The 13,462-nt window shown below is 44.1% G+C and overlaps 1 protein-coding gene across 4 annotated transcripts in view; it reads right to left on the bottom strand.

Moving 5' to 3' along the window:
- The window catches only part of LOC124013996 (gamma-aminobutyric acid receptor subunit gamma-2), a 105,687-nt gene that overhangs the window by 71,871 nt on the left and 20,354 nt on the right, over window positions 1-13,462 (bottom strand). For all 4 annotated transcript variants that reach the window (XM_046328627.1, XM_046328634.1, XM_046328642.1 and 1 more), the window contains exons 4-6: window positions 2,895-3,115; window positions 2,181-2,263; window positions 288-425 (exon numbers count right to left, since the gene is read on the bottom strand). In XM_046328627.1, the coding sequence (XP_046184583.1) occupies window positions 288-425; window positions 2,181-2,263; window positions 2,895-3,115 (442 nt within the window). The remainder of the gene's footprint in view (window positions 1-287; window positions 426-2,180; window positions 2,264-2,894; window positions 3,116-13,462) is intronic.

Below are 13,462 nucleotides of genomic sequence, written 5' to 3'. Positions count from 1 at the left end.
ATGCATATGTTTTCCTATGTTATGTATTAGGCACATAGTCTTTTAATTCACCAGGGTGTGTGCATGCTGCAAGTGCCAGAAAGCAGAAGGGGAGTTATTGAAAAGAGGGAGGCGCCTTGAGTAAACCACATTCAGAATAGGGAAGCTCAGAGAGAGAGAGAGAGAGACAAAGACAGAGAAACAGGGAAAGAGTGAGGAAAGAAAAAGAAAGAGTGAGGGAAAGAAAAAGAAAGAGTGAGGGAAAGAAAAAGGAAAAAAGAGAAAGAGAAAGAAAAAGAAAGACTTACCTGACACAGTCCTGACAATCTCGCTGGTATTCCTCAGGCCAACGAAGGAGAACTGGTAGAGCCTCCAGGAGCGGATGTCTCCCACCTCCACGGAGCTTCTCTTCCACTTGTACACTATCTCCTCTCTGGGGTAGCCATCTGGACAGAGGGAGGGTGGAGAGACAGTTAGCTCGGGAAATTACTACCTGTGGTGGTCTATGACTGAATCCATCCAATAATAAAATGTGTTAAACAGGTGATGTGTAATGCTATGTACATATTTTCCACTCCAATGGTAATTAGGTTTAGGGTGACTTTAATGTAGACATAACCAATATTCAGGGACATTGTAAGGAGCAATCCTAAATAGTGACTGGACACTAATAGTCTGATAACGACTGACCTTCAGTCAAGTCCAGAGAAGAACACTACCATGTACAGGCCTACATCATACTAAATGGGGTGGTTTAATGCACATTAGCTTTCCCAAGTGCAAGCTGTAATGGGCTTTTTAGTTGAATTGCCCACAGATATCCTGCCACAGATATCCTGTAATAGATATCAGGTAACAGATATCCTATAACATATATCCTGTAACAGATATCCTGTAACAGATATCCTGCCACAGATATCCTGTAACATATATCCTGTAATAGATATCAGGTAACATATATCCTGTAACAGATATCCTGTAATAGATATCAGGTAACAGATATCCTGCCACAGATATCCTATAACAGATATCCTGCAACATATATCCTGTAACAGATATCCGGTAACAGATATCCTATAGCAGATATCCTATAACAGATATCCTATAACATATATCCTGTAATAGATATCAGGTAACAGATATCCTATAACAGATATCCTATAACATATATCCTGTAATAGATATCAGGTAACAGATATCCTATAACAGATATCCTGCAACATATATCCTGTAATAGATATCAGGTAACAGATATCCTATAACAGATATCCTGCAACATATATCCTGTAACAGATATCCGGTAACAGATATCCTATAGCAGATATCCTATAACAGATATCCTGCAACAGATATCCTGTAACAGATATCCTGCAACAGATATCCTGTAACAGATATCCTGCAACAGATATCCTGTAACAGATATCCTGTAATCTATATCCGGTAACAGATATCCCTCATCAGATATCCTGCAAGATATCCTGTAACAGATATCCTGTAACAGATATCCTATAGCATATATCCTATAACAGATATACTGCAACAGATATCCTGTAACAGATATCCTGTAACAGATATCCTATAGCATATATCCTACAACAGATATCCTGCAACAGCAATCCTGTAACAGACCCTGTCTGTCTGGTTACTGTACTGGTCTCTCTCACCAACCCTGTCTGGTTACTGTACTGGTCTCTCTCACTAACCCTGTCTGGTTACTGTACTGGTCTCTCTCACCAACCCTGTCTGCCTGGTTACTGTACTGGTCTCTCTCACCAACCATGTCCGTCTGGTTACTGTACTGGTCTCTCTCACCAACCATGTCTGACTGTTTACTGTACTGGTCTCTCTCACCAACCCTGTCTGGTTACTGTACTGGTCTCTCTCACCACCCCTGCCTGGTTACTGTAGGTTTGGAGGTTAATGTTATACTCCCTCTTTCATTGTACTGCTTCTCCCCTCTATTACTGCTTTCTCTCACAATAGAAAAGCGCTAAAAACACAGCAGCATGTTGTGCACTGTGCTGCTGTCTTCATGGTATAGTGCTTGTTCTTGGCTGCCACTGCTGTTGGAAGTAGTCATGTGGAGGCCATGGAGAGAGAGAGAAAGTGGCATGTGGAGGCCATGGAGAGAGAGAGTGTGTGAGCGAGAGAGACAAGAGAGAGTGGTGGTGGGGTAGTAAAGAGCCCATGGCAAGACTTACAGCTGGAAAACTCCAGCGGACAGGAGTGCTCATCCATTGGGAAGTTGTTCAGTTTAAGCTGGCACTCGGCATCAATAGTCAACCTACAAACAGAAAAACACAGTTTGTATCTGCTGTGCTGGTCGGGTTGTCAACAAAGCATCTAACATATTCTGTTCTGAAACTATCATGTCTGATTTCTATTGTTCGTTGGACTTAAGAGTGTTGGGCCAGTAACCAAAAGGTTGCTAGATTGAATCCCTGAGCTGAAAAGGTACAAATCTGTCGTTCTGACCCTGAACAAGGTAATTAACCCACTGTTCCTAGGCCGTCATTGTAAATAAGAATTTGTTCTTAAATAAAGGTTAAATAAAAAATTAAAAAACATTTTTTAAATTATAATTAGTCATTGGTGAGGTTGGAGTTCCCTAATGAATTAATGAACTGTGGTTGCATTCTGGGAGAACATCAATCACTGCTGGGTTGAGGAGTCCAGTCCACCAAAGTTCATCTTCTCATTAGACAGTGTGAGGGAGAGTTAGCTAGCTAGCCAGGCTGAATCTACTCTTCCTTCTTAACCAGAGGCACCAAATTAGGATGATTAATGTGGTCTGAAGCGCAATCAGTCAAGCTCAATCAACTACCGCCTGTCAAATACAGTCAACTGGAAACTGTCTGTTTCCTCATTTGTGTCAGAGTCTCCCAGTGGTACTTCTTCATTGGACAACATCTCACCGCAGTGTGTAGAGTATCCGTCCATCGTTCCAGATCCGGAGCATACGATTGGGTGTGGTGATCCAGTGGGCGTCGGCCTTCTTGGAGTTGCGGAAGAAGGTGTCAGGGATCCAGATCTTGCCCACCATGTTGCTGTTGAGACGCAAGACCTTCATGGTACTGTTGAACTTTAACCTCCGGTCATACCACGTCTGGGCAAAAAATATGTCGATGGTGTACTCCTGCGGAGGGAAAAAAACAGGCTTGATTCTATTAAACCCGCGGTGCGTTATTATACAAGGTCAAATCAAGTCTAATGGTATTTGTCACATGCTGAATAAAACAGGTAGACCTTACTGTGAAATGCTTACTGACAAGCCCTTAACCAACAATTACAGTTAAGAAAAATAACTGTTAAGAAATAAAAAAGTTTAAAAGAAATAAACAAATAATTAAATAGCAACAATAAAATAACAGTAACGAGGCTATATTCGGGGGGGTACCGGTACAGAGTCAATGTGCGGGGATCAGAGAATGTTTTTTACTACTGCGGAACCTAATATTACTAGCTAGACCCCACTCACAGGTATATGCATCCTGTTTTCAGAATAAGAAGTGTGTACAAAGGCAGCAGTAAATCACCACTGCCTAATTGCCTATCACTATGGCAGTTGAGTTGATTCCATCCATAGTCATCTTTGGAAGAGATTCATTCCAAAATGCTATGTTTAGTCAGGTCAAGGATTACACATTTTGGGGAATATTCAGAGGTGGAAACTTTCCGTGGGAATTAACGGGAATATATGGGAATTAACAGAAATATATGCACATTAATATTATTACCATTTAAATGTAGATGTTTTTTTGCATTGGATATATTGACCATATCATATGGAGACAGAAACATGAACATTTACTTTATCATAAGAAGACATAATTGCAACATATTAAATCCTTCCAATAGAAATGTAAAAAAAAACTATTTAGTTACAAATTGAATTTTAATTAAATGAGTTGACTCTTCACATGGGATGATTCACTGAACAACAAATACAATTAGAATATTTAATGATCCCCAATGATCCATCGCATCACCTAAAAACATTTTCTACATACATCTGTAAAATGATAGTCTGGAAACTAAAGCTTTGGTTGTCTTCTTCTCAGGCTTCCATCTCTTCTCCCTGGATCTCCTCATTGTTCACTTCTTGAACATTAGACTGAGGCCTCATCTTCACTGTCACTTTCCAAACTTGTTGAGGATGGCTGGTTGTCAGGCTCAAGAAGCCTCAAATTTGCCCTGATGGCCACCAATCTTTCAACCCTCGTATTGGTCAGCCTGTTGCGTGCTTTGGTGTGTGTGTTCCCAAACAAGGACCAGTTGTGCTCTGAGGCGGCAGATGTTAGTGGGATTTGGAGGATGATGACGCAACAGGGGAAAGAGTCCCAGATCCACAAAGTCCCTTCCACCAGGTGGCTGATGAGATATGTTGGCACGACTGCCATATTGCATCTCCATCCCAAAGTTCTTGCTTGGGACTGTACTTCACCAGACTGCCAAGAACCTTGTCCTCATCCAGGCCAAGGTGGCGAGACACGGTAGTGATGACACCATAGGCCTTGTTGATGCGCTTCACCAGACAGGATGCTCTTGTCAGCATATTTGGGGTCCAACATGTACGCTGCGGCGTGTATGGTCTTCAGGCAGAAGTCTTCATGCTTTTTGATGTATTTCAGAAATGCAGTGTCTTCTGCATGGAGCAACAGTGAAGTGGGTAGGGCAGTATGGATTTCTTATCTACATCTGCAAGCAGAGTCTGAACATCAGACAGGGTGGCATTGTCTCTCTCAATCCGTGCAATGGCTACTGCTATAGGTTTCAGGAGTTTCAGGCTGCTTACCACTCTCTCCCAAAATACATCATCCAGGAGGATCCTCTTGATGGGGCTGTCCATATCGGCAGACTGTGATATGGCCATTTCTTGGAGAGACTCTTTCCCCTCTAGGAGACTGTCAAACATGATGACAACACCACCCCAAAGGGTGTTGCTGGGCAGCTTCAATGTGGTGCTCTTATTCTTCTCACTTTGCTTTGTGAGGTAGATTGCTGCTATAACTTGATGGCCCTTCACATACCTACCCATTTCCTTGGCTCTCTTGTAGTGTATCCATTGTTTTCAGTGCCATGATGTCCTTGAGGAGCAGATTCAATGCATAAGCAGCACAGCCAATGGGTGTGATGTGAGGGTAGGACTCCTCCACTTTAGACCAAGCAGCCTTCATGTTCGCAGCATTGTCTGTCACCAGTGCAAATACCTTCTGTCCAAGGTCATTTATGACTGCCTTCAGCTCATCTGCAATGTAGAGACCGGTGTGTCTGTTGTCCCTTGTGTCTGTGCTCTTGTAGAATACTGGTTGAGGGGTGGAGATAATGTAGTTAATTATTTCTTGCCCACGAACATTCGACCACCCATCAGAGATGATTGCAATACAGTCTGCTTTCTCTATGATTTTCTTGACCTTCACCTGAACTCTGGTGAACTCTGCATCCAGCAAATGAGTAGATAAAGCCTGTCTGGTTGGAGGGGTGTATGCTGGGCAAAGAACATTCAGAAATCTCTTCCAATACACATTGCCTGTGAGCATCAGAGTTGCATACACAGCTTGAGCAAGACATTCATCAGAATTTCTCTGACTACGTTCCTCTATTGAGTAAAAAAAACTTCTGATTCCAGGAGGACCATGAGCTGTTGCAATCGATAAGGTGTCAGATTCATAATTTTCACCTCTAATAGGTGTCAGAGGTTGCTTGTTGTGAGCGCTGAGGGAACTTTATGCACTTGGCCAGATGATTCTGCATCTTTGTTGCATTCTTCACATATGATTTGGTACATTATTTGCAAATGTACACCGTTTTTCCTTCTACATTAGCTGCAGTGAAACGTCTCCACACATCAGATAGTGCCCTTGGCATTTTCCTGTAAAGATTTTTAAATGAGTAAAAAAACAAACAAATATAATTCAATGTACAGATAAATAGTTAAGCAGTTAGATTAAACAACTCCTTTGTAAAATAGATGTCTTAAAATGAAACATGTATGGAAACAGGTGAATTAACACTCCTCAGTTAGCAGGCTCAAGCAACCGAAAACCCACATGGTAGCAAAAACTGACTAGCAGAAATTACTAACAAGTTAGCAAATGATTTAAACACACTTTGCTGTAGGCTCCTATTTACTAGTTAACAAAACAATCATGTATGTCATATAAAATATATTCACCCCACCCAGTATTGTAATCAAAGCTTACCAGAAAGCATGTAGTCCTTGACTCAGACAGTTTAGTAGTGTGGGCTCAATAGCATCTCAATGTGCAAGATCTTGAGAATCAGCTGTACATGGAAGAGGGCACTGCACGTGTGATGGAAGAATGCACTGTGCATGCAGAGGATTGGAATTCCATTGAATTGGGGATATTTTAACCAAAACATACCACAAGACCTAGAATTGCCTGATTTATATCGCACGAAAAAAGGTTCACAGTTATAAGCTAACTTTTTACATGAATTTAAGCAAAATTCCCCCAAAGTCCAGGGCTTAACTTCCCATGGAAAATTTCAAGAAACTTACCAGAAAGTTTCCAGCCCTTTGCAACCCTAGTCAGGTCCATAAATATTTGGACATTGACCAAGTTATTATTATTTTAGCTGTCTACCACAGCATATTGAAATTGAAATTAAATAATGAATATGAGCTGAAAGTTCAGACGTTCCGCTTTAATTTGAGGGTATTAACATCCAAATCAGGTGAACGGTGTAGGAATTGCAGCACGATTTATATGTGGTACTCCCTTTAACGTACCTCACTTTAAGGGACCAAAAGTAATTGGACAATTGGCTGCTCAGCTGTTCCATGTTCAGGTGTGTGTTATTCACTCATTAGTTCATTTACAAGTAAGCAGATAAAAGGTCTAGAGTTTATTTCAAGTGTGTCATTTGCATTTGGAATCTGTTACTGTTAACCCTCAATATGAAGTCCAAAGAGCTGTCACTGCCAGTGAAGCAAGACATCAATAGGCTGAAAAATCTAAACAAACCCATCAGAGAAATAGCAAAAACATTAGGTGTGGCCAAATCAACTATTTGGTACATTCTTAAAAAGAAAGAACGCACTGGTGAGCTCAGGAACACCCATAGGCCCGGAAGAGCATGGGAAAAAACTGGTGGACGACAGAAGATTCTTTCGCTGGTGAAGAAAAACCCCTTCACAACAGATCAAGAATGCCCTCCAAGAGGGAGGTGTATCTGTGTCAAAGTCAACCATCAAGAGAAGACTTCACCAGAGTAAATACACACGGTTTACCACAAGATGTAAACTATTGGTAAGCTTCAAAAACAGATGAGACAAAGATCAACTTGTACCAGAATGATGGCAAGAGAAGAGTTATGGAGAAAGGAAGGAACTGCTCATGATCCGAAGCATACCACCTCATCTGTGAAGCATGGTGGAGGTGGTGTTATGGCGTGGGAATGTACAGTATGGCTGCCAATGGAACTGGTCCCCTTGTATTTATTGTGATGTGACTGCTGACAAAAGCAGCAGAATGAATTCTGAAGTGTTTAGGGCTATATTACTTGCTCAGATTCAGCCAAATGCTTCAAAACTCATTGGACGGAGCTTCACAGTGCAGATGGACAATGACCAGAAGCATACTGGGAAAGCAACCCAAGACTTTAAGGCAAAGAAGTGGAATGTTCTGCATTGACCAAGTCAATCACCTGATCTGAATCCAATTGAGCATGCACTTCCCTTGTTGAAGGCAAAACTGAAGGAAAAACGCCCCTAGAAAAAGCAGGAACTGAAGACAGCTGCAGAAAAGGCCTGGCAGAGCATCACCAGGGAAGAAACTCAGCATCTGGTGATGTCTATGTTCATGGCATGAGGTTGTTCATGGCAGGTTGTTCATGGCATGAGGTTGTTCATGGCAGGTTGTTCATGGCATGAGGTTGTTCATGGCAGGTTGTTCATGGCATGAGGTTGTTCATGGCAGGTTGTTCATGGCATGAGGTTGTTCATGGCAGGTTGTTCATGGCATGAGGTTGTTCATGGCATGAGGTTGTTCATGGCATGAGGTTGTTCATGGTATGAGGTTGTTCATGGCAGGTTGTTCATGGCATGAGGTTGTTCATGGCAGGTTGTTCATGGCATGAGGTTGTTCATGGCATGAGGTTGTTCATGGCAGGTTGTTCATGGCAGGTTGTTCATGGCATGAGGTTGTTCATGGCAGGTTGTTCATGGCATGAGGTTGTTCATGGCAGGTTGTTCATGGCATGAGGTTGTTCATGGCATGAGGTTGTTCATGGCAGGTTGTTCATGGCATGAGGTTGTTCATGGCAGGTTGTTCATGGCAGGTTGTTCATGGCATGAGGTTGTTCATGGCAGGTTGTTCATGGCATGAGGTTGTTCATGGCATGAGGTTGTTCATGGCATGAGGTTGTTCATGGCAGGTTGTTCATGGTATGAGGTTGTTCATGGCAGGTTGTTCATGGCAGGTTGTTCATGGCAGGTTGTTCATGGCAGGTTGTTCATGGCATGAGGTTGTTCATGGCAGGTTGTTCATGGCATGAGGTTGTTCATGGCATGAGGTTGTTCATGGCATGAGGTTGTTCATGGCAGGTTGTTCATGGCATGAGGTTGTTCATGGCAGGTTGTTCATGGCATGAGGTTGTTCATGGCATGAGGTTGTTCATGGCATGAGGTTGTTCATGGCATGAGGTTGTTCATGGCATGAGGTTGTTCATGGCATGAGGTTGTTCATGGCAGGTTGTTCATGGTATGAGGTTGTTCATGGCAGGTTGTTCATGGTATGAGGTTGTTCATGGCAGGTTGTTCATGGTATGAGGTTGTTCATGGCAGGTTGTTCATGGCATGAGGTTGTTCATGGCAGGTTGTTCATGGCATGAGGTTGTTCATGGCAGGTTGTTCATGGCAGGTTGTTCATGGCATGAGGTTGTTCATGGCATGAGGTTGTTCATGGTATGAGGTTGTTCATGGCATGAGGTTGTTCATGGCATGAGGTTGTTCATGGCATGAGGTTGTTCATGGCAGGTTGTTCATGGCAGGTTGTTCATGGCAGGTTGTTCATGGCAGGTTGTTCATGGCAGGTTGTTCATGGCATGAGGTTGTTCATGGTATGAGGTTGTTCATGGCAGGTTGTTCATGACATGAGGTTGTTCATGGCATGAGGTTGTTTCATGAGGTTGTTCATGGCATGAGGTTGTTCATGGCAGGTTGTTCATGGCAGGTTGTTCATGGCATGAGGTTGTTCATGGCAGGTTGTTCATGGCAGGTTGTTCATGGCATGAGGTTGTTCATGGCAGGTTGTTCATGGCATGAGGTTGTTCATGGCATGAGGTTGTTCATGGTATGAGGTTGTTCATGGCATGAGGTTGTTCATGGTATGAGGTTGTTCATGGCATGAGTTTGTTCATGGCATGAGGTTGTTCATGGCATGAGGTTGTTCATGGCAGGTTGTTCATGGCAGGTTGTTCATGGCAGGTTGTTCATGGCAGGTTGTTCATGGTATGAGGTTGTTCATAGCATGAGGTTGTTAATGGTATGAGGTTGTTCATGGCAGGTTGTTCATGGCATGACGTTGTTCATGGCATGAGGTTGTTCATGGCATGAGGTTGTTCATGGCAGGTTGTTCATGGCAGGTTGTTCATGGCATGAGGTTGTTCATGGCAGGTTGTTCATGGCATGAGGTTGTTCATGGCAGGTTGTTCATGGCAGGTTGTTCATGGCAGGTTGTTCATGGCAGGTTGTTCATGGCAGGTTGTTCATGGCAGGTTGTTCATGGCATGAGGTTGTTCATGGCAGGTTGTTCATGGCAGGTTGTTCATGGCAGGTTGTTCATGGCAGGTTGTTCATGGCATGAGGTTGTTCATGGCATGAGGTTGTTCATGGAATGAGGTTGTTCATGGCAGGTTGTTCAAGGCAGATTGTTCATGGCAGGTTGTTCATGGCAGGTTGTTCATGGCATGAGGTTGTTCATGGCATGAGGTTGTTCATGGCAGGTTGTTCATGGCAGGTTGTTCATGGCAGGTTGTTCATGGCAGGTTGTTCATGGCATGAGGTTGTTCATGGCATGAGGTTGTTCATGGCATGAGGTTGTTCATGGCATGAGGTTGTTCATGGCATGAGGTTGTTCATGGCAGGTTGTTCATGGCAGGTTGTTCATGGCAGGTTGTTTCATGAGGTTGTTCATGGCAGGTTGTTCATGGCATGAGGTTGTTCATGGCAGGTTGTTCATGGCATGAGGTTGTTCATGGCAGGTTGTTCATGGCATGAGGTTGTTTCAGGTTGTTCATGGCATGAGGGCATGGCAGGTTGTTCATGATGGCAGGTTGTTCATGGCATGAGGTTGTGGCATGAGGTTGTTCATGGCATGAGGTTGTTCATGGCATGAGGTTGTTCATGGCAGGTTGTTCATGGCATGAGGTTGTTCATGGCAGGTTGTTCATGAGGTTGCAGGTTGTTCATGGCAGGTTGTTCATGGCAGGTTGTTCATGGCATGAGGTTGTTCATGGCAGGTTGTTCATGGCAGGTTGTTCATGGCATGAGGTTGTTCATGGCAGGTTGTTCATGGCATGAGGTTGTTCATGGCAGGTTGTTCATGGCATGAGGTTGTTCATGGCAGGTTGTTCATGGCATGAGGTTGTTCATGGCAGGTTGTTCATGGCATGAGGTTGTTCATGGCAGGTTGTTCATGGCAGGTTGTTCATGGCATGAGGTTGTTCATGGCAGGTTGTTCATGGCATGAGGTTGTTCATGGCATGAGGTTGTTCATGGCATGAGGTTGTTCATGGCAGGTTGTTCATGGTATGAGGTTGTTCATGGCAGGTTGTTCATGGCATGAGGTTGTTCATGGCATGAGGTTGTTCATGGCATGAGGTTGTTCATGGCAGGTTGTTCATGGCATGAGGTTGTTCATGGCAGGTTGTTCATGGCATGAGGTTGTTCATGGCATGAGGTTGTTCATGGCATGAGGTTGTTCATGGCATGAGGTTGTTCATGGCATGAGGTTGTTCATGGCATGAGGTTGTTCATGGCAGGTTGTTCATGGTATGAGGTTGTTCATGGCAGGTTGTTCATGGTATGAGGTTGTTCATGGCAGGTTGTTCATGGTATGAGGTTGTTCATGGCAGGTTGTTCATGGCATGAGGTTGTTCATGGCAGGTTGTTCATGGCATGAGGTTGTTCATGGCAGGTTGTTCATGGCAGGTTGTTCATGGCATGAGGTTGTTCATGGCATGAGGTTGTTCATGGTATGAGGTTGTTCATGGCATGAGGTTGTTCATGGCATGAGGTTGTTCATGGCATGAGGTTGTTCATGGCAGGTTGTTCATGGCAGGTTGTTCATGGCAGGTTGTTCATGGCAGGTTGTTCATGGCAGGTTGTTCATGGCATGAGGTTGTTCATGGTATGAGGTTGTTCATGGCAGGTTGTTCATGGCATGAGGTTGTTCATGGCATGAGGTTGTTCATGGCATGAGGTTGTTCATGGCATGAGGTTGTTCATGGCAGGTTGTTCATGGCAGGTTGTTCATGGCATGAGGTTGTTCATGGCAGGTTGTTCATGGCAGGTTGTTCATGGCATGAGGTTGTTCATGGCAGGTTGTTCATGGCATGAGGTTGTTCATGGCATGAGGTTGTTCATGGTATGAGGTTGTTCATGGCATGAGGTTGTTCATGGTATGAGGTTGTTCATGGCATGAGTTTGTTCATGGCATGAGGTTGTTCATGGCATGAGGTTGTTCATGGCAGGTTGTTCATGGCAGGTTGTTCATGGCAGGTTGTTCATGGCAGGTTGTTCATGGTATGAGGTTGTTCATAGCATGAGGTTGTTAATGGTATGAGGTTGTTCATGGCAGGTTGTTCATGGCATGACGTTGTTCATGGCATGAGGTTGTTCATGGCATGAGGTTGTTCATGGCAGGTTGTTCATGGCAGGTTGTTCATGGCATGAGGTTGTTCATGGCAGGTTGTTCATGGCATGAGGTTGTTCATGGCAGGTTGTTCATGGCAGGTTGTTCATGGCAGGTTGTTCATGGCAGGTTGTTCATGGCAGGTTGTTCATGGCAGGTTGTTCATGGCAGGTTGTTCATGGCAGGTTGTTCATGGCATGAGGTTGTTCATGGCAGGTTGTTCATGGCAGGTTGTTCATGGCAGGTTGTTCATGGCATGAGGTTGTTCATGGCATGAGGTTGTTCATGGCATGAGGTTGTTCATGGCAGGTTGTTCATGGCAGGTTGTTCATGGCAGGTTGTTCATGGCAGGTTGTTCATGGCATGAGGTTGTTCATGGCATGAGGTTGTTCATGGCAGGTTGTTCATGGCAGGTTGTTCATGGCAGGTTGTTCATGGCATGAGGTTGTTCATGGCATGAGGTTGTTCATGGCATGAGGTTGTTCATGGCATGAGGTTGTTCATGGCAGGTTGTTCATGGCAGGTTGTTCATGGCAGGTTGTTCATAGCATGAGGTTGTTCATGGCAGGTTGTTCATGGCATGAGGTTGTTCATGGCATGAGGTTGTTCATGGCAGGTTGTTCATGGCAGGTTGTTCATGGCAGGTTGTTCATGGCATGAGGTTGTTCATGGCATGAGGTTGTTCATGGCAGGTTGTTCATGGCATGAGGTTGTTCATGGTATGAGGTTGTTCATGGCATGAGGTTGTTCATGGCAGGTTGTTCATGGCATGAGGTTGTTCATGGTATGAGGTTGTTCATAGCATGAGGTTGTTCATGGCATGAGGTTGTTCATGGCATGACGTTGTTCATGGCATGAGGTTGTTCATGGCATGAGGTTGTTCATGGCAGGTTGTTCATGGCAGGTTGTTCATGGCATGACGTTGTTCATGGCAGGTTGTTCATGGCATGAGGTTGTTCATGGCAGGTTGTTCATGGCAGGTTGTTCCTGGCAGGTTGTTCATGGCAGGTTGTTCATGGCAGGTTGTTCATGGCAGGTTGTTCATGGCAGGTTGTTCATGGCAGGTTGTTCATGGCAGGTTGTTCATGGCAGGTTGTTCATGGCATGAGGTTGTTCATGGCAGGTTGTTCATGGCAGGTTGTTCATGGCAGGTTGTTCATGGCAGGTTGTTCATGGCAGGTTGTTCATGGCATGAGGTTGTTCATGGCATGAGGTTGTTCATGGCATGAGGTTGTTCATGGCAGGTTGTTCATGGCAGGTTGTTCATGGCAGGTTGTTCATGGCAGGTTGTTCATGGCATGAGGTTGTTCATGGCATGAGGTTGTTCATGGCAGGTTGTTCATGGCAGGTTGTTCATGGCAGGTTGTTCATGGCAGGTTGTTCATGGCAGGTTGTTCATGGCATGAGGTTGTTCATGGCATGAGGTTGTTCATGGCATGAGGTTGTTCATGGTATGAGGTTGTTCATGGCAGGTTGTTCATGGCAGGTTGTTCATGGCAGGTTGTTCATGGCATGAGGTTGTTCATGGCATGAGGTTGTTCATGGCATGAGGTTGTTCAATGACAGTAATGTATTTGTTTAAAATCACTTGATGGTTTAATTTC

The sequence above is a fragment of the Oncorhynchus gorbuscha genome, linkage group LG02, assembly GCF_021184085.1.
Source record: "Oncorhynchus gorbuscha isolate QuinsamMale2020 ecotype Even-year linkage group LG02, OgorEven_v1.0, whole genome shotgun sequence".
Taxonomy (NCBI): Eukaryota; Metazoa; Chordata; class Actinopteri; order Salmoniformes; family Salmonidae; genus Oncorhynchus; species Oncorhynchus gorbuscha.
The sequence above is the reverse complement of the archived record's forward strand: the minus strand, read 5'-3'. Positions and strand labels throughout refer to the sequence as shown.